At 36.2% G+C, this 22,474-nt stretch overlaps 1 protein-coding gene across 2 annotated transcripts in view; it reads left to right on the forward strand.

The window, feature by feature from the left end:
* Positions 1 to 19,493, forward strand: part of SPAG6 (sperm associated antigen 6) — a 63,361-nt gene extending 43,868 nt beyond the window's left edge. The window contains exons 8-11 of one of the 2 annotated variants that reach the window (XM_032349605.1): positions 1,383 to 1,574; positions 11,200 to 11,316; positions 15,734 to 15,879; positions 18,511 to 19,493. In XM_032349605.1, the coding sequence (XP_032205496.1) occupies positions 1,383 to 1,574; positions 11,200 to 11,316; positions 15,734 to 15,879; positions 18,511 to 18,580 (525 nt within the window). In that variant the 3' untranslated portion in view covers positions 18,581 to 19,493. The remainder of the gene's footprint in view (positions 1 to 1,382; positions 1,575 to 11,199; positions 11,317 to 15,733; positions 15,880 to 18,510) is intronic. The other variant, XM_032349606.1, reaches the window with a different exon arrangement.
* Positions 19,494 to 22,474: the final 2,981 nt, after the last annotated feature.

A 22,474-nucleotide genomic window follows, 5' to 3' on the forward strand; every position in this document is an offset into this window, starting at 1 on the left:
TAACCAGGAGGTGCTCCCCTCCTTTGGTCTAGGGTTGCCACTGGCCTCTCCCACCTAGTTTGCCTTTCAGTTAGTGAAGATTGGGGTGGTGGCAGCAGCAGTTTGAGGCACACCTCCAGGGCTGCATGATTCTTTCCTTGTCCTGTGCAGCCCCGTAAGGACCAGTAACCACAGCTTCCATTTACACAATACTTTATAATTCTCCAAGCACATTCATGTTCCTTATCTCATTTGATAGTCATAACAATGGAGACCCATAGGTCAGAATTTGGAGGGTGGGGATAAAAGTGCCTTGTCTTCCTCCTGCCTTCATTCTTGATATATCCCGGAAGTATGGGGTTTCTGGAAAGTTGCCTTATTCTGGAAACAGATCTGACCTTTTTTGTTTTGTCAGACACACATTTTCAGTTATAAGAAAGAAGCTGATGAAGAGATATGGCCAGTTTCTTTAGGCAGTTAGTCTTACTGAAAACTGAATTTTAAGGTGGACAAAGAGAAAATATACATAATCATTTGTTTTTTGCTATGGTAGCCTGACCTTTTGATACTGGCTTTTGTGATACTAAATTTAAGGTGATAATTATTATAGTCTCAAATTCATTACAAAATTATGCCTATATAGAATCTGGAATAATAATTTGATTTAGTTATTTGAGTCTTCCTTGGGAATATAAAATGTGGTGTATTTGAGACCCTTTAGTTAATTCTGTTTTTATTATTGAGATAAAATTGAAGCCTGTGCAGCATATAAGTACATGATATCTGGGTAACAAAAGTAATCATTGCTATTTTGATATTTTAATCATGTTAAAATGGGCAAAACTATCATTTAAAAGTTGGCCAAAATAAATGAAAATTATTTACTATTTCAGGAAAGGTTTTAGTGAATCTATTTCATCTAAATTTACTTAAATAGGGTTCTTGCTCATTCGTTTGATTTTGGATAGTAGTTATTTTGTTCTCAGATCTATTATACTTGGTAAAGGGCATTTTTTTAAAAAGGATTCTAAATTAACTTTTTAAACAAAGGACAATAAAAGGTTTAAAATCCTAAACAATTTTATTTTGTCACAGTGGAATCTAGTTTTGCCTGTAATATACTAGTCTGGGGCATCTGTTATTTGGTTAAATGCCTCTCTATTTGGGGAGTAAATGCTAGCAGAGATAGTTTAGTTGGATTGTTACAGACAATTAAGGTAAATTAGTTCTAGTCATTTTATTGACTTGAAAAATGACAGCCCCTGTGATGTGCTCATTTATTGAACCGTTTAGGAAAAAAGGGATCAAGGACAAAATGATTTCTTCTAATGTTTGAGAGACATGGAAGACTCTTTAATCCTGCTCTAGATTCATAACACTTGCTCTTTTGATCAACGCTGCAGGGTGTGCCCCAGTTGTCAGTCTGCTTGTCAGAAGAACCAGAAGATCATATTAAGGCTGCTGCGGCTTGGGCCTTAGGACAGATTGGGAGACACACTCCAGAGCACGCCCGGGCTGTTGCAGTCACAAACACCTTGCCGGTTCTGCTTTCATTGTATATGTCAACAGAAAGTTCCGAGGATCTTCAAGTAAAAGTAAGTGGTTAATCTTAAACAGTTGTACTAAGATTTGTTAGATTTGACTCATTCTTAAAAATACGTAATCTTAAATGTTTTCATTATCATTATGGGTAATATTGATTTTTTTAGTCAAGAAATATAAATATAGGGGCGCCTGGGTAGCTCAGTGGGTTAAAACCTCTGCTTTCAGCTCAGGTATTGATCCCGGGGTCCTGGGATCGAGTCTCGCATCGGGCTCTCTGCGGGAGAGCCTGCTCTCATCGGGAGCCTGCTTCCTCCTCTCTCTCTTTGCCTGCATCTCTCCTACTTATGATCTCTGTCAAATAAATAAATAAATAAATACATACATACATACATACATACAAATATATCAGAAGAACTGAGGTAGCTTTTCTTTGCAGTCAAATGCTCTACCACTGAGCTATACCCCCACAGTAGCTTTTCTTTGAAAATGGGTTATCCTTATCTCTAACAGTGACATATTTTAAAGTTCTCTGTAGGTGCATAGTGGTTTGTAAAATGAATGTCTGGTTTTTCATTCTATATTCATATTGACTTTCCTTATGGAATAGGAATTGAATAGCAGGAGTTTGGAGGTGAATTAAAACTTTAGTCCAGTTAACATTTAAAAACTGCGTCCAGAGGAATTTAAGGTGCTTTTGAAAGGCATAATGGTCAGAGGGTATTCCTGAAGCTATGATCTACCTCTCCTAAGTCTGTTTGATCATTTAATTGTATGTTTTATGTTTGTTCCTTAAAAGAAAAATGTCCATAAATTCACTAAGTTAAAAATTTTAAAATCATGTGTTTTTTTAAGAAGGAAGGTTTCTTAAAAAAATATTAATGGCTACGAGAATGATTCACAAAACATAAATTTAATTAGGATGGGTTTTTAAATAATTTTAGAATTTCAAAGAAAGAAAAAAATGTTTCCCAGCATAACTCCCTTAAGAAAACATGTACCTTTCTTTGAAAGTAGTTTTTAGAATTGACTTGGACTGAGGAAAGAGGACAGAAAAGATAATAATAATTCAAAATAAAATTAACAAGAGTAAGTTAAATGACATTTAAATTTAGTTAAAACAATAAATTAGCAAATAAGAAAGCACATTTGCTGAAGCAATGTTTTTATTTTATTTTATTTTTTGGTTTTCTTTTTTTTTTTTTTTTAAAGATTTTATTTATTTATTTGACAGAGAGAGATCACAAGTAGGCAGAGAGGCAGGCAGAGAGAGAGGAGAAAGCAGGCTTCCTGCCAAGCAGAGAGACCGATGCAGGACTCAATCCCAGGACCCTGAGGTCATGACCTGAGCCAAAGGCAGAGGCTTAACCCACTGAACCACCCAGGTGCCCTGCTGAAGCAATTTTAGATGGTATAGTAAGGCAGGAAGTTTATTTGAACTATATAGCTGAGGAACTCTGAAAGTTTTATAGTGAGTCATCTATTGGATTTATAAATTTTATAGAAATGAATTTATGTTTATTTGGTTATGTTTACAGGTTATTTTTCTATAGCTTCATTGAGGGAATTTCTAACATTAGCATTTTTTCAATTTTTGTAAGACTTTCTAGATCAATGACTTAATAGATTTGAGGCTTCCCTTACATTTCTCCACAGTGTTCAGTGTATTCCTTTGCAAAGTTTGGTAGAGAATAAGTTGACAATATGTTAAGGCTTTTCCCTGTTTAACAATTCTGTGATTCTTTGGCTTTCTGGTGAGAAACCACAATTACATTTCCAGTTTTGAGTTGTCCAAGTAAAACTGATTTACATACATATAATTTTAACTTATTTATGTAGTTCACTTTTGCCTCATATTTCTTTAACCCATTTATCATGCTTGCCTTTTCAACCTCCCTCACTTCCCTCTTCATTCCCGCCCACCCCCCTCGTTCCTCCTCCCTCCTTTCTCTGGTGGTCCAATGACTGTGGTCTCCTCTGCAGGGTCTCTGCAGGTATAAGCTGTGCACAAAATAGAATAGTAATCATATTCAACTTCTAGATTATCAGGAGGTAAATTATTAATAGTCTCTATCACTTTCAGATTCCTGTGTGTAACAACTTCTATTTTCCTTGAAGTTTTAGAAAATAAAGGAATATATCAACTATAGCATGAATAATTAATACTGGAATCAATAGTAATTACAGTTTTTTTTTAAAGATTTTATTTATTTATTTGACAGAGAGAGATCACAAGTAGGCAGAGAGAGAGAGGAGGAAGCAAGGAAGTAGGCTCCCTGTGGAGCAGAGAGCCAGATGCGGGGCTCGATCCCAGGACCATGGGATCATGACCTGAGCCAAAGGCAGAGGCTTTAACCCACTGAGACACCCAGGCACCCCTGATAATTACAGTTCGAGAAACTCTTGCAAATGGTGTCTTAGGTAGCACTAAATGCTTTTTATATACTACTAAGTTTATGTAACTTGGTTTTTAATGAATTATTATGCTGTTTTGTCATATAAATATCATAGAGTAAAATAAGTTTGAAAACTTCACCTTTTGAAGTAAGATCATTTTTATTGTGTTTAAGTTTAACAAAAGTAGTTTTACTAAAACATTCAGGTTTACTAATAAAAGTTAAGATTCCGTCTGTCTATATTTGATAAAATATTTACTTCCAGGAAATATAGTGGGTAGTAAATTAAAAAGTGGGATCTTTATTAATCATTATCCTGTCAGCAATCCTTCCAAGGCTTTAAGTCCATCCAAATATTTTCTTATTGTAGGGACTCGATTATTATTTTTGCTTCCCCAAGGTTTCTTGGATTCTAACGTTTGTTGTTTTAAAGGCTTTAGAGTGAAAGCCCAAGTCTGTTTGATTTGACATTATCTCAGTAGGGAAAAATGTATCCAAGAGCTTTAGGAACTGTCTAATGGTATTTCTCATTTGTCATTCTGTGGCAGCTTTCAAATTAAAGGCCATGTTGAAGTTCATTTTGTCCCAAAGGCATGTCAGCTTCTGTAAGCATTCTCTAATTGGTTCTGATCCAGGAGAACCAATGAGCAGTCCCTTGGAATTGCTTGCATGTTTTCACATAGCTTTATATCTGCCTGCGCCTTATTGAAAATGGGGGAAAAAAATCCATCTTTTATCTAATAAGCTCACCTACATATATTTGAATATTTTCACACAATTGCATTTTCATTTATTTTGATTTAGAGGCATCATATTGAAATGGTCTATCTTAGTTTGGCATTTGAGTAAGTTCATTCTATTACCTTAGTTATGAAAGTATTTCTAAGATTATTTGATTTAATAATTGTGTTCTTGTCATCATGGTTGCTTCCCTTCATTTTTTAACAGCTTTATTGACATGTAGTTCATATGCCATACTGTTCACCCCCTTAAAGTGTATAATTCAATGGTTTTAGTATATTCACAGATGCAACCCTTGCCACAATCTAATTTTAGAACCTTTTCATCGCCCCCCCAGCAGTCACTCCATACCTTCCCTGCTTAGCCCCAGGCAGCCATTAATTTACTTTCTGTCTTTGGGGATTTGCCTCTTCTGGACATTTCATTTAAACAGAATCATACATTATAAGTGGTCTTTTGTGGCTGGCTTCTTTTCACTTAGTGTAAGTTTCAAGGTTCACCCATGTTGTAGCGTATTTCAGTATTTTGTTCCTTTTTATTGCCAAATAATATTCCATTGTATGACTATACTACATTTTGTTTACCCATAGACCAGTTGATGGACATTTGGACTGTTTCTACTCTTTTGATTATGATAAATAATGCTGCTATGAACATATTTGTACAGGTTTTTGTGTGGATGTATGTGGATGTACATTTTCATTTCTCTTGGGTACAAACCTAGGAGTAGGATGACTAGGTCAAACAATAACTCTTTTTAATATTTTGAGCAACCACCAAACTGTTTTCCAATGTGACTGTACCATTTATATTCCCTCTAGCAATGTATGAGGGTTCCAATTTTTCCATATTCTTGTCGAGACTTGTTATTGCCTTTTTATAAAAAATTGTAGCCAGGCTAGTGGGTGTGAATTGGCATTTCACTGTGATTTTGATTTGCATTTCCTTGATGGTTAATGATGTTGAAAAATCTTTTCATGTGCTTATTGGCCATTTGTATATCTCCTTTGGAGAAATGTCTAATCAGACCCTTTGTCCATTTTTAATTTGGGCTATTCTGTTTTTATTATTGAGTTGTAAGTGTTCTTTATATATTTTGAATACAAATCTTCATCAGATGTATAACTTATGACCATTTTCTTCCATTCAATGGGTTATTATCACTTTATTGATCGTATTATACGTAGCAAAAATCTTTAAAATTGTAAAAGTTACAATTTATTTATTTTTTCTTTTGTTGCTTGTACTTTTGGAGCTTTATCTAAAAAGACTTTGCTTAACCCAAAGTCGTGAAGATTTATTCTGATGTTCACCCTTCCTTTTATTTTTAATTTTAAATTTTTGGGGGGGGGTCTTTGAAAGGAAGAGAAGGATCATCTTTTTTTTTTTTTTTAAGTTTTTATTTATTTATTTGACAGAGAGAGAGAATACAAGCAGAGGGAGAGGCAGGCTTCCTGCTGAGCAGGGAGCCCTATGGGGAACTCAATCCCAGGATGCTGGGATCATGACCTGAGTCAAAGGCAGATGCTTAACGTCTGAGCCACCCAGGTGCCCTGAGAGAGATAATCTTAAGCAGGCTCCATGCCCAGCAAAGAGCCCCATTCAGACCTTGATCTTACCACCCTGAGATCATGACTTGAGCCAAAATCAATAGATCCTTAACCAACTGAGCCACCCTGGTGCTGCACCTCCCTTTCCTTTTAATAAGTGTAACTCTTTGGGCCAGAATGCTTTCAGAGCAAAATTAACTTTTCAATAAGAAACATTCATTGTGGGCAGTTTTCATTAAAGATCATCCATTAAGGCAAGCAACAATGGATAAGTTTTGTTATTTCTTTCATTTTCTGTAAAAAACAATTGAAATCATACCAAGTATTTGCATCGTATTAACACTTTTAGTTTGTTAATTTCTATTCTTATGTGTGTCGAGAGATTAAAAAATAGTGTTGCTAGTTACTTAACGTGATTTTTACAATCTCTTTTATCAAAGTGGAAAGAGTCACTTTTCAGAAATGACAGAAAATGAATGAATGTAGAGCTTACATGCTATGATACTTTATAGGAAAACCAGGCTAAACCCAAGTTGCCCTGAATAGACAGCTCGTAACTCCTTCTGTGACATCATCATTTATTTATACATATCTAAGGATAAAGACTAACTACTAAATGCTATGACAATTAGAAAAATTCATAATTTGTTATTATTTCAAAGTAATATATTACTTGATTTACTGAAATAGGAGAATAAAAGGGTGTGTTTACCCCATATAAATTCTCTATGAAATTGTAAGAACTGTTTTATTTTGCTCAGTGCCTTAAATAACCAAACATAAGGCACATTTTCTAAAGGCTAATAAATTTTAAACCCAACATATGACATGATCTTATGTATAGAAAATCCTAAGGAATACAGACACACATGTACAAAATTACCAGAATTACTGAGAGTTCAGGATTACCAGATATATGATCAATATAAAAAATCTGTCATATTTTCATATGCTGGTAATGAACAATTCAAACATGTGTGGTGCCAGGCTGGTTTAGTCAGTAGAACATGCAACTTTTAGTCTCAGGGTCATGAATTCCAACTCTATGTTGGGTGTAGAGATTATAAATAAGTAAACTGTAAAAAAACAAATATGAAATTAAGATAATAGTTTCATTCACAATAGCATCAACAAATACTTAAGAATAAATTTAATAAGAAATATAGGCTTATACACTGAAAACTATAAAACATTGCTAAAAAATGTTAAAGAAGGTCTGAATAATGGAAGGACACTGCATGTTCATGGACTGGAAGATTCAATATTGTTAAGATGGCAATACTTCCCAAATTGATCTATGTATTCAATACAATCTCTGTCATAATCCCAACTGGCTTCCCTCCCCGCAAACTGGAGAGGCTGATCCCAAAATTCATATGGAAATGGCAAGGACCCAGACCAGTGAAAACAATCTTGTAAAGGAACTTATACTGCCCAATTTTAAAACTTACTACAAAGCTATAGCTATCAAGATAGTGTGGAACTTGCTTACATAAAGAGATATATATATATATATATATATATATATATATATATATATACCAATGTAACTGAATTTTGAAAGTCTGAAATAGACCCTTTTCTGATTTTTCACAAAAGTTCCAAGGCAATTTAATGTGAAAAGGATAGTGTTTTCAGCAAATGGAATTGGGACAATTAGAACATTCTCAAACAAAAATACTAATTTGGAACATTATACCATATACCAGAAGTAGCTAAAAATGGATCATAGATCTAAATATAAGGGTTAAGTGAACAAAACTCTTAGGAGAAAATGAACAAGTCCTTGAAACCTTGGATTAGGCATTTATTTCTTAGAAATGAACCTAAAGCTCAAGTGGTAAATGAAAACATTCATAAGTTGGGTTTCATCATGATATGCTTTAAAAGACTTCATTAAGAAAACCAAAAGACATGCCACAGACTTGAATTATTTGCAAATAATATGTTCAAGAAAGGTTTATATTCAAAAATATATGCAGAGCTCCTATAACTCAATAATATGAAGACAACCCAATTAAACAATGGGCAAACCATTTGAATAAACATTTCATCAGCAAATGATCCATCAGTATAAGAAAAAATATTCAACGTCATTAGTCACTAGAGAGATGTGAATCAAAACCTGCATCATGCCCACAAGAATGGTTATAGTTAATAAGACAGATAATAACAAGTGTTGATAATCATATGGAGAATTTTGAACCTTCTTACATTACTGGTCGAAATGTAAAATGTTGCAGTCCCATTGAAAAACAGTTTGGCAATTTCTCAAAATAGTAAACATAAATTTACCATCATCACCCAACAACTTCACTCCTAGGTATCTTCCCAAGAGAAATGAAAACATCTAAAAATATCTACACAAAGACTTGTATATGAATCTCCATAGCAGAATTATTCAAAATCACCCTAAGTGGAAACAACCCAAATGTTTATCAACTGGTAATGGATAAACAAAATGTGATAATATCTGTATAATGGATTACTATTTGACAATGAAAGGAATGAGGCACTGATACATGCTATAACATGGATGAACCCCCAAAACATTATACTTAGTGAAAGAAATCAGACTCAAAAGTTCCCTTACTGTATGATTCCATCTACATGAATTGTCCATATATAGAGACAGAAAGTAGGTTGGCAGTTGCCCAGGGCTGGTGGGGGTGTGACTACAGATCGAATGATGTTCCTTGTTGGAATGATGAAGATGTGCTAAAATTAGGTTGTGGTGATAGTTGCACAACTTTGTAAGTTTACTAAAAAGCCATTGAATTGTGTACTTAAAATGAATGAATTTATGGTATGTAGATTATATCTCAATAAGGTTGTTAAAAAAATCTTAAGCCCATGGGGTGGCTCAGTGGGTTAGCCTCTGCCTTGGGCTCAGGTCTTGAACCCAGGGTCCTGGGATCCAGGCCCCCATCAGGCTCTCTGCTCAGCAGGGAGCCTACTTCCCCCTCTCTCTCTGCCTGCCTCTCTGCTTACTTGTGATCTCTGTCTGTCAAATAAATAAATAAAATCTTTAAAAAAAAATCTTAAGCCCAGAAATTGACCAGTAAATAAAATCTTAACTAATATACTAATATTTCTTTCATGTTGGGAAATATAGCTGATTATTAATCATGAAATACATTCCTATCTAGAAGTCAATGTAGTAATAAATCACGTATATTTCCTTTTTTTTTTTTTTTTTTTTTTAAAAGATTTATTTATTTATTTATTTATTTGACAGAGAGAGAGAGAGAGAGATCACAAGTAGGCAGAGAGGCAGGCAGAGAGAGAGGAAGGGAAGCAGGCTCCCTGCTGAGCAGAGAGCCCGATGTGGGACTCGATCCCAGGGCCCTGAGATCATGACCTGAGCCGAAGGCAGCGGCTTAACCCACTGAGCCACCCAGGCGCCCCACGTATATTTCCTTTTTAAAAAAAAGATTTTATTTATTTGACAAACAGTGATCACAAGTAGACAGAGAGACAGGCAGAGAGAGAGAGGGGGAAGCAGGCTCCCTGCTGAGGAGAGAGCCCGACGTGAGGCTCAATCCCAGGACCCTGAGATCATGACCTGAGCCAAAGGCAGAGGCTTAACACTCTGAGTCACCCAGGTGCCCCATAAATCAAGTATATTTCTTGACAAAGGATAGTAAAACTCAGTAATCTGTAGGATCATTAGACTCTTTTCTGGAGTTCTTAATTAATAACTTGACAGTACATCACCATGGCATGGTGATGTGATCTGTGTGATACAATTAGTAGACCTTATCACCAATAACAGTTAAGTTAAATTTGCAGACCTGCTAAGGTCACCGTGACCCGAAGATGACTCACAAAGATATAACTAGGTATGCTGGGGATTGGTAGTTTAATTTCAATGTAGGTTTACTACTGTGGAAGAAAGTTGAGCTGCATTTCTTACATTCCTTATTTTATTTCATTTAGTTTGTGAAACAATATTTGAGGACAAATGTGCCAAGAGATAAGCCTGAGTCTCTGGGAAACCGTGAAATTAAAGAGCCTTTCCTCATAGCACAAATGTGATCAAAGTTTTTCCTGAATCCATTTGCCAACTGTAAAATTCATGATGTGAAAATCAAAATGCTCTTGGAAACAAAACACCAAAATGCTCTTTGACATTTCAAAAGCACTGCTAAACATTCATCATACAAGCAAAACCACACACAAAACACACACACACAAAACCACATACAAGCAGGTATGGAATTCCATTGGAAAACAGCTGTAGACAAACCCAGCTGTGAGCCTTCCAAAGTGAAGAGGACAGGCTTGAAGACCAGGACGCTGAGGCACAGTGAGCTATGGCCCGAGAGCTGGTTGCAGTCACATCAGGATCCTCCTTCTGTCACACCCGGAGGCACTGTGAAATACAGAGTGCTGGGGAGAGTGGAGAGGTGCCTGTGGTGTTGCTTGCGGGTGACACACTTCCTGTTGCTTTACCTGTGAATGGGGCAGTTTCTCCCATGAGCTATAGGAGCATATCTGCACATGTTCACCAAATAATGAACATAGTAGGATCTTCCTGATTATATACCTGTAAGCCATGAAACCTTTTGGAGAATACACAATGTTTGATAATGACTTTCTACAACAAACTAGTTTCTATTTGTTGATTGGAAGGAGTAGGACATGTTGGTTATCTCACAGTTTATATAATTTATACTAATAAAATATAATATATATTAATTTTAAGTCTATAGCTTTATGCTTTTTAATATTACTTTACTCATGGGTAATTTTAAGATATCAGTAATACACTGTATATTCTAAAATTTCACATGAAGACAACTGGCAGGGTATTCTATGATAAAACCAATGCCAGATAGAAGTTTTTCTGACAACTGTTTTAAACAATGAAACAACTGCAGGTTAGACCTGGAAATTCATTTCATTTTCACATTCTAGGAATATGAGGCATGGATTTTGGTCAAGCTTGATTGCTTCTTTGGTCTATATTTTGCTTTGTATTTCAACAGAGTAAAAAAGCCATAAAGAATATCCTACAAAAATGCACCTATTTACCAGCCCTTGAGCCATTTCTGTATGATGCCCCTCCCAATATCCTGAAGCACGTGGTTGGACAGTTCAGTAAGGTAAGAAATGCTCTCTTTTCTAGAAGTGGGGAAAGAAAATTTAAATGACTTGTTAACTTTTTTCTGTTGGGTCAATGTCTTCTGAAAGATGGGCACAGGCATTTACTTCTTAACTCTCACTGACTGTAGTGACAGGAAGGGTAACAAGTTAATAAAATTAACATGAGTTAATAAAATTCACATTTAAATGATTCACACTTCCTTCTTCCTCACATTTTCATTACAGCCTCCATACTGTCTTTTCCAGTGTTCTTGGGTAGTAGATAGTATATGAATCTATAAACACTTCATAATGCAGGTAATTTATATTCATAAGTAATTTAGTAGTTATCTGTTAATCTCACTTACTTGGGCACAGTGCAAAGATCTTATAAAGGAAAATAAAAAAGTTCACTGAATCATTTATGACAGAGTCCATGCACTTTACTGGAGATGCTTTCAGTCATTTGGAGTTTACTGACTTATTTTATGAACAGTTTTTTAACAAATATAGCCATCAAATTTCTTAGATCATTGCAGAGTAAAAGTAGTAAGGTAGAAAGGTCAAGCTGCTGGATATGGGCTTAGCCAGCAGGATCGACTGTTGATAGCAAAGGCTGAGAAAGAATGACTGTATCCCCACAGCCATTGATGGCCAGGGTGGCAACACTAAGCTATAAAGAACTGGTTACATTGTGATCAGGAGATTTGATTTAAGAAAATGGGGTCTTTGAAAGTAGTATCCCATAATGGTTATGGTTATGAGCTCAGGCTCTGGAATTAGGGTGCCTGGATTTCCCATGTATCAACTGTAATATCTTTTTTTTTTTTTTTTAGAGATTTTATTTATTTGACAGACAGAGATCACAAGTAGGCAGAGAGAGAGGAGGAAGCAGGCTCCCTGTTGAGCAGAGAGCCCGATGAGAGGCTCGATCCCAGGACCCTGGGATCATGACCCCAGCCAAAGACAGAGGCTTTAACCTCTGAGCCACCCAGGTGCCTTTTTTTTTTTTTTTAATATTTTCTTTATTTGTCAGAGAGTGAGCGAGCTCAAGGAGGGGGAGAGGCAGGCAGAGGGAGAAGCAGCCTCCCTACTGAGCAAGGAGCCCAATGCAGGACTCAATCCGAAGACCCCGGAATAATCATGACCTAAGCCGAAGGCAGATGATCAACATACTGAGCCACCCAGGCATCCCTACGACCTGTAGTATCTTTAGCAAAGTCTTGATGTCTGCAAACCTTAGTATGACTACCAATAAAATGGAGGTAATAAGAATTCCTATTTTATAAGGTCACTGTAAAGATTAAATGGGATATTATTTGTAAAGGGTTTAGCTTAATCCCAGGCATGTATTAAGCATTCAAATCCCCTCTCTCCACTGAAAAACCTAAAATGTTGTTTTTAAGAAATAAAACATAAACGTGGTTAAGGTTAATTTCTTAAAAATTAATAAAAATGGGGGCACCTGGGTGGCTCAGTGGGTTAAGCCGCTGCCTTCGGCTCAGGTCATGATTTCAGGGTCCTGGGATCGAGTCCCGCATCGGGCTCTCTGCTCAGCAGGGAGCCTGCTTCCTCCTCTCTCTCTCTGCCTGCCTCTCTGCCTACTTGTAATCTCTCTCTGTCAAATAAATTCTTTAAAAAAATTTAATAAAAATGAGTAGGGGGCAAATTCATGTGAATAGTTAGGTATAATGCTATATAAAGGAGGTGTTACTATTTGTATACTATATTTCTATAAACAATGAGCAAAAATTACATATTGTTACAACTTTTAAACTAGGCCCTGCAGTTATTAGGTCCATTTTCAGGTACTCATCTGAAAGATATTACTATCTGCTAATAGCCTTCAGTTATCTGTCTTCCATGATCTTCAGCAGCTTGGTTGGCTCCCAAGCACCATAGTCACGGGATAGCAGAAGGTTTTACATGGCTGAGGCTGCCTTGGGATATAGTTCTGGGTATCAACACTTGGGTTCTGTCCTCCCCTTCTAGGAAAATAATCAAACCTTTTTTCCCTCTTTGGGTACTAGATAAGAAATCGAGCAGCCAGTTTGGTCAACTAAAAGGGAGAGGGAGGGAATTGTTGAGTGGTTCATCTACAAGTCATCAGCTCTTGAAAATAAGTAGCTGACCTTATTTCTGAAAGCTTTATTTTATGGTCTGATCTTTTATACTACTGAGTGAGGTATTCTAGTTTATTGAACTCACTGTGAAAATACTAACCTGAACTGAGTTCAAAATAAATTACTAGAGTAAACCAGAGGGATTTGTGGATGTTAGACAGCCGAGATAAAATACAGTACTACAGATGATAGACTCTAACAAATGTGCCTTTGTTTTGCTTCAGGCAGAATTTTGTGTTTTTTTAATTTAAGGATACCAGAGCACTAGAAGGAGATGAGAAAGCAAGGCAGTAGGTAAAAAGACGTTAGTTTAGTGTGGCTGGGGTCAGAGATAGGAGGTAATGAAAACTCTCCAGGCCAAACAAAGTATTTAGAAAATATGTATCTGTAGGCTTATTTCACTTTTTAGAAATATATTCTAGTATCTTTTTATTTTTAAGAACGAGAATGCAAGTGTGTGTGTGAGCTCAGGGGCGTGGGGAAGTGCAGAGGGAGAGAGAGAATCTTAACCAGGCTCCATGCTGAGAACACAGAGCCCCATGCAGGGCTCTGTCTCACAACCCTGAGATCATGATCTGAGCTGAAATCAAGAGTCAGACACTTAACTGAGCCACCTAGGTGCCCCACTAGTGTCATCTTTTATTGTCCAGTTGATGTGTATTATCATTCTATTAGCAAGATCCTTTTGCAAATTTAAGTATTTGCTAAATGCCTACATGTACCTAATACTCTGTTAAACACTGGGGGATAGACCAAAAAAAATTAAAAAAAGATCTTCTTCGAAGAACTTTTATAATCTAGCTGGAAGACCAGACAAAGCAATTAGAAAGCACTTCAATGTACTAGATTTCATGATAAACTTTTTTTTTTAATTTAAAAAGGAATAAATAAATGCAATCTGAAGTATTCAGAGAGGCCTTCAACGGAGGAACTGCAAGGAAATAAAGCTGGTCTTTGAAGAAAGAGAAAGAATGGACAGGGAAAGAAAGGGTGTTTCTGTCAGAGAGCATAGTAGCAATGACCAAAGAAGGGAGCAGGGATTCCCATAATGCAAAACCACCCCCTCTCCAGGACCTTTCTCATCTGATCAGTGATTGCTGTCTTGCATAATTTATTTCTTCATCTCCACTGGCTGTTTCCCCTCAACAGAAGAACATCCACTGTCAAATCTAGTGACTTTTTAAAGTTCTCATTGGTTGCTTCTTAAAATCTTCTCTTGGAGAGTGCCTGGGTGGCTTAGATGATTAAGCATCTGCCTTCAGCTCAGGTCATGATCCCAGGGTCCTGGGATCAAGTCCCACATTGGGCTCCCTGCTCAGCGGGAAGCCTGCTTCCCCTCTCTCTCTGCTCCTCCCCCTGCTTGTGCTCTCTTGCTCTGTCAAATAAATAAATAAAATATTTTAAAAAAATCTTCTCTTGGATATTTGGATTCCTTATTTTTCTGATTTTTCTTGCCTTTTTAACATCTCCTCAATTTCCTTTTCCTGCTTAGTATTTTCTTTCATTTGTTAAACATTTATTGAGCATCTGTTAGGCACCAGGCACTAGAGGAATGAATGAATGTATAATTTCTGTCTCCAATGACATTTATGTGTGACAGACATAGAAGCTGACAGTTAAAATATTATGCAGCAGGTGCACTGACAGTGGTTCAACAGAACGCTGTAAGAGAAGAAAAGTTATCTACCTCATCCAGGGATACGAGGGTAGGTAGGAATGTCCCAGAGAAATTTTCTTAAAGGAGAGGATGCCTGGGCTGAATCTTAAAAGATGAGTAAGAGCCAAACAAATGTGGGGAGAAGCATGGAGGGGAAGGGCATTCTGGGAAGAGGAAATAGCATAGGCAAAGGCAAGAAATGGCCCAACATGCACCTGCTGAGCTTACTGAAATGAAATTTAGGATAGCGATTGGTAGGGAAGGAAGCTGGAGAGGTACTTAGGACCTGAGTCACAAAAGGCTCTCTGTCTGTGCCTGCTGAAGAATGTTGCTTTTAATTTTGTGGGTAGAGGAGAGACCCTGAATGGGTGTAAGCAAATGAGGGACACTGCTTTGCTTTTACATATATGAGTGGATCCCCATTACCTTTGCTCATGTTCAAGGCCTTTATTCCATTTCCACAACATAAAAAGCTAATACATTTCTAAAGAGACTACATTTTACTTCTAATCATCAGCAAATTTAGGCTCATTTTGTTATAGATATAGTGCACATAAATTCTCCTTTACACTTCCTCAGGTAGATTATTTGTTTTCACCAACTATAATCCCACTTAGAAAAGAAAAGCTGACATTTTTGTGTGCTTGACTTTTCAAGGTACTACCACATGACAGCAAAGCTCGACGACTTTTTGTAACAAGTGGTGGACTTAAAAAGGTTCAAGAGATAAAAGCAGAGCCTGGATCTCTCCTTCAAGAATACATCAACAGTATTAACAACTGTTACCCAGAGGAAATAGTAAGGTGGGAAAAATGGACTTTGAGTAGTTCAAAATTATAATGTAGTTTTTCTGTCTTTAAATCTAGATTTTATATCCACTGTGTCCAAGTGTGGCCTTGAAATACTCCATAACACCAATGTATACATTTACTTCTCCTGTGATCTCTTTTCCCCCACAAATTTAATAATGTTCAGATGGACACACACCTCTCCAAATCAAGCTGGAATATTGTTTGAGACATATCTATACTAATCCAATACACACGCTACCAAAGTGTGCCTGCATACAGAGTGCAAGTTAAATTAGCAATTTTTAATGTGACCATGATTTAGAAAGGGCCTGTAGATTCTGATTTTCATAGTTACGTGCATATTATTTTTCAGCCTTATGCTCACATTTATATAAACAGGAGTATTGCAAATAGGAAAGAGATGTTGAGTGGCAAAAAGAAAGTTACTATATTTGAAGAAAAAATAATGTTTGTGTTATGCAGGTGCCTCATAATAAAGTAATAGGAAGTTCTTTTCAAAATGTAGTTTTTTAAATAAGGTTGATTTGCAGAGCATTAAACCTAAGCCTCAGTCCTTATAAGTCTAAAGAAAAACTATACCACTGAACCCAAAATAAATAAAAGCAAATTTACCAAGAAAAGATAGAATGATTTAAACAACTGAATCTTGAAAAATGCCAGTAAAACATTCAGAATTAAAGGCCATATTTATCCATATTTGTCTAATAGCTTATTTTATCACTTCCAGTTCCTTTCAATTCAGATGCTAAATTTTATTAGAAATACTTACCTGTATTTGGACTATATAAAGTTTACAGTTGAAAAGGTAGATTTATAAGTTGTTCCAAAGACACCTGAAAGTTTTACCTAGGGGCACCTGTGTGGCTCAGTGGGTTAAGTGCCTGACTCTTGATTTTTGGCTCAGGTCACAATCTCAGGGTTGTCAGACTGAGTCCCATGTGGGCTGGGTGTGGGCCTGCTTAAAATTCTCTTTCTCCCTCTTCCTCTGCCCCTCCCCCCACTCATACATGCACATGTGCATGTGCGCTCTCTCTTTTAAAAAGTTTCACTGAAAATAACTGAATTGAATATCAGTTTATTTATTTATCTATTTATTTGACAGACAGAGATTACAAGTAGGCAGAGAGGCAGTCAGAGAGAGGAGGAAGCAGGCTCCCTGCTGAGCAGAGAGCCCGATGTGGGGCTTGATTCCAGGACCCTGGGATCATGACCTGAGCTGAAGGCAGAGGCTTTAACCCACTGAGTCACCCAGGTGCCCCTGAATATCAGTTTTTACATTTTTATTACAATTAAATACAAAATTCAGTTCTTTAGTCACACTAGCCATATTTCTAATGCTCGATAATCACATGTAGCTAGTGGCTACCACATGAAACAGCACAATTTTTTAAGTTTTTATTTTTCCAAATCTACTTCTTACCATTTATATAAAAATACCTATCTCATATCTGACACATTTATCAGACCTAGTCGGGTGAGGCCTGTTTTAAAATTTGTGACTAACTCAGAGAAACAGTTGTGACTTCCTCAATGAAAGAGTACTTCAAAGAGACCCACTCTTGAAGGACAGTTTTTTCAAGGGTAGGATGCCCTTAGAGGAGAAACTTTTTTAGGGTAAGTTTTATGTATGTATGCATGTGTCTTTTTAATTATGCCTGCCTATAAATACACTATTGAGAAAATACTGTTCTGTTTTGTTCACCTCCACTTGACAAATTGTAGGAAAAATTAGTGTAATATAAATTGTGAGTTTTTAAGTCAAAATCTGAGAATAAGTAAAGATTATTAACAAGGACAAAGCAAATCATTAGATTTTATCTGCACCTTAGGAAGTTTAATTGTTTTGAGTGTTTTGAAAAATTTTAGATTATACTTAGATTTTTTTGTTTATTCTAGAATGGCTGCCAAATTTTATTTGACATACTTTTATGTGCATATAAATTCTTCCCATAAGTATGAAGCATTCCACAGTGCATTAATCAATATATTTAATACTTTTATACTATCTATTTTATAAATGTTCAATTTATAAATAATACATTTTAGTACTACAGATGCCCCAAATCAATGAAAATGACTAATTTCCTAAGTTTGTATGATGGGATATTTGTAACCATTTATTAAATAGTTCTTTAATGTGAATTATACTCCCAGAAATTTTTGTTTTTATTGATGACCTGATCTGATTGAGATATATACTGAGAATAACCTGTAAGGCATTCAGAATGCAGTCATTGATTAGTAATGTCTAATTTATTTAAAAAGTCTATAAGCTATGATCACTAAAACAACATCAGTCATATGACATAATAAAAACAGTCTCTGTAATAAAATATTGTCATTGGATCCAAGTATCTTGCTTTGAAAAGACCTCTTCTGCGCCACTGCTTTAATAGCCCTTCAGTGTTTTGCTCTTTATCTAGCACAGTCTCGTGTGTTGGCATTCTTTTCCTTGAGAGTCTCTAACCCTATGCAGAGAGCATTACTGGAGCATAACTATTCAGAGTGTATTTGAGGTTTCACTGATAGAATTAATTTAGATAAATACTGTGTATTGAATCTTTTGTGCCTACCATGTTGAATCTTTTCATAAGTATCTAACAGAAAAATTTTCTCTTTCAGGTATTATTCCCCTGGATATTCAGATACACTTCTGCAGAGAGTGGACAGCTATCAACCACTTACTAACTAAGCGAAGTTCCATCTTTATTCTCTGATTCACAACGGAGTATTTATGAATGGCAGTTGTTAAAGCTCTTTCTAAATATTTGAACTCAGTACATTCTAGATTTATTCAGTGTGAAATACCTTTGGATAATATTTTCTAAACTTATGTAATACTTTAAGAAATTAGTGGCCTGAATAGATGAAAAACTACTGGTCATTTGCTTAGGATTTGCTCGCAGGGTAAATTTTTAGAAGACACTAAAGGGTGTTAAGGCATTTGTTATTGTTCTATTAAACCCCTCTCTACAGCCCCCAAACACTCACACCTCCAACTATATATAGATGAAACTTTCAGTTATTTTGGCCAGTTCCTCCTAGACACAGACAAGGAAAACTGGCCTTGCAAATTCCTCAGCAGGACATAGAAGGGAAATAGCCAAAAGAGGAAACTAATGACAGAAGTCCAGGGCACCTGAAGAGATTCTGATGCTCTTTACATCAATGCATTATCCAAACACCGGAATCTACGGATAACCTGCCAGGTTCTCCTAGTAACTTAGGAAGCTCTCCTTGTCATGCCAAATTTTCTAAGCCCTTTTCTCACCTCCCTGAAACTGTTCCTTATCTTTCATGGGGCTGAAGAGAGAGGAAATCATTATTAAGCATTATTCCACTACAGACATGCTTCCCATTTCATTGAAAGGTTTCCGAGTCTAGCCCTGCTCATGAATAAACAAGGAAGCAGGCAAATGAAATGGGTCCTTAGTATTCCTTGTCTTTGCTTCACTTCCCCAAGTTTCAAAAGCCACATTTTCAGGGATTTAAGAAATAATTTAAAAAGAATACAACCAGACTTAGACTTTGCATGCATTTTCACTTAGAGAGCTGAAAGGGGGTGAGAGGGAGTTTCAGTAAAATTTTAAATAAAAACAACATTCAAATCTTCTTTGCATTTTTTTTTCTTGTGGTGTACTTCTGACCTTGGGGATTACATGGTTAGTTGATGTGTCTGTGTATATGTGTGTGTGTCTTTTGATTTACAAGGACATTCCTTACAGTGATCTTCCCTGGAGGCCTAGAGAGGAGGTGACTGATAACCAGAGAGCCCCTAGGCCACAGTGCTCCCAACCCGGCCAGCTTTCAGGTTTCCTTCTTGGTTTTTTTTCCCCCTACCCCCAAAAAGAACCTACCCATCTATTTTTGGTATTTTCTGGATTCATCTCTGTCATTGTTTCCTAACAGTGCCTAACTTCGTTGCATCTTTTTAAATTAAACTTCATCATACCCAAGATCGTCCCATTTCTTTTTGCCTTATATCAGCCTAGGATTACTTGCAATATGACTTTTTAATACCTTCTGGACCCTACTTTATTTCTTTGCAGTAATTTCTTGGATGTATTGCATAAGAAAATAACTTTTATTCTCAGTTGTGTAGCTTTCCATTCTCTTCATGCCAGCCCAACTTCTCTTCCAAATCTTTTAACAATATGAGAAAATAAAGATAGTTTTCATGTTTCTTCCTTAGTGCAGTTTTTCTTCTATGGCCATATTGATGATGACAAAAACTAGTCTATCTGGAATGAAACCTGGCCAGCTCTTTTGGGAATGGTGACTTTCCTAATTACGATTTCTTACCATTGTATGTTGATGTAGTTGAAGTTTTTCACTTCATACATCATTTCATACCTATCAAATAGTATTAAATTGACAAAGAAATAAAATGTTTAATAGTGTTTAGATGAGTGCTATAGTTTTATCATGAAATTTGGAAAATATATGCTATGAAATGTTTCTTAATTTAAAATACTTAAAGCAAAATGAAGCTTGCTTTATTTTTAGAAAAGTCTACTGTGAGACTTTTTAAAAAAAAAAACTAAAAAAAATTTTCTACTGTGCTAGAACAAAACAGTGTCTCTCATTGATGATGTTCTCTTTTGATATCACTCCTGGTTTGAGTTTTTGACGATTCTCCAGGCAGACCAACACTGTCTCACTTCTCTCTCTCCCCCTGCAGTTGATATAAAATTCAACTATCATTAGGATATCTCATTTAGCTTATATTAACAGCACTTTATTTTTAGGACTTCAGATCAGGAATAGGATATTTGAATCTTATTATTGGTTGAAACTTATTATTCATACAGTTCACTTGTTATGAAAACAGGTGCATATCAGTGGTGTTTAAAATCTAGGTTCTAGTCTATTACATAGTAAGAGGTGATAATACTTGTTCAGCTTACTCATAAGATGCTTATGAATTAACCTCCAATGATACAGGTGACAGTTTTGTAAACTGCACCATTCTGTGCAAATTGGTCCATGATCTAAGGGAAATCCTGACAGTCAATAACAGATCACACATTTCAGCCGGCAACTGGGCACACCAGGCCACATCCTTTTAGGTAAGTGGAGTTGATACCAGATGATTATGATAAAGAAAAGCTACATTGTCTGCCCTCATGGAGTTTTCTAATATAAACACATTTGTCCAGACCCAAGGAGTAAAATACGCATGAGACGCTGAACACAAAACAGGCATATTTCTTATAAAAGCAAATGACATTTTCATATTTACAGGAGGTTGTCCTGTTTTTCTTTTCAAGTTTTGTTGTTGTTGTTGTTGTTTTGGGGGTGGGGGTTTTTTTGCATTTTTTATTGTGTTTTGTTAGTTACTGTACAATACATTAGTTTTTGATGTAGTGTTCCAAGACTCACTGTTCAAGTTTTTAATTCTAGTTGCTTTTGACCTGTTTTTCTAATCTTTTCCTCTCAAACTACCCCCTTAAAGGATAAAAGATTTGCTCATTTCTAATCTTTATTTGAGGTCCTGCTCATAAACCCTGACCTTAAACTCCTGGGTGAGACCATCCCCATTCCAAGTTATCAAGAGCTGACCTTGAAAGAATGATTTGTCTGTTTTCAAATTGCCAACTCTTTGATTAAGTTAGTTGATAGTGAATGTTGAGGCTGGTGGATACTGTAGCTTATTTTGCCACAAATTCACTGTCTAGAGAATATTGACTTGTGGCTATTCTGTTTCAGGGATTAAAAGGATTAAATGACAGTCATAACTATAACTATTCTATTTACTAGTCCATTAAGGGACTTTGAACTTCTAAAATATGATTTGTTTATGCAATTATCTTTCTAGAGTTATGAATACTTAGGTTTTTTTTTTTTAAGATTTATTTGAAAGAGAGAGAGAGAGAAAGAGCAAGAGTGGGAAGGGAAAGGCAGAGGGAGAGGGAGAAGCAATTTTTTAAGCAGTCTCCGAGCACAGAGCCCCACACAGGGCTCAATCTTACCATGCCCCAGATAACGACCTGAGCCAAAATGAGGTGATGCTTAATCAACTGCACCACTTGGTGAGGTGCCCCACTTATTTTTTTGTTTTTAAGAGGACTTCCTAGGGCATAAAATTAGGTAGTATTCAGTGATACTGCTTTAAAGAATGGTAAGTTTCATTGTATTTGAGTAAGTAGTCTTTTTAAAAACTTAGGCAATATAGGAAAGAATAAAGAAGCAAAAACATCACTCCAAATCTCATAACCCAGAAAATAATTGTCATTAACAAGCTGACATTATCCTAGATACCTCCCTGAGCCTTTATTGCTAAAAAAAACTTTTTTAGGAAAGTGTATTCATGGGGCGCCTGGGTGGCTCCGTGGGTTAAATAAAGCCTCTACCTTTGGCTCAGGTCATGATCCCGGGGTTCTGGGATCGAGCCCCGCATGGGGCTCTCTGCTCAGCGGGGAGCCTGCTTCCCTCTCTCTCTCTGCCTACTTGTGATCTCTCTCTCTGTCAAATAAATAAATAAAATCTTAAAAAAAAAAGGAAAGTGTATTCATGTTATCCATGCTATTTTAAAATAAAAAGCAAAAGATATAATACCTTGTTTCACAGAAAATGGAGGTTTTTC

This window comes from Mustela erminea, chromosome 6, assembly GCF_009829155.1.
Source record: "Mustela erminea isolate mMusErm1 chromosome 6, mMusErm1.Pri, whole genome shotgun sequence".
NCBI lineage: Eukaryota > Metazoa > Chordata > Mammalia > Carnivora > Mustelidae > Mustela > Mustela erminea.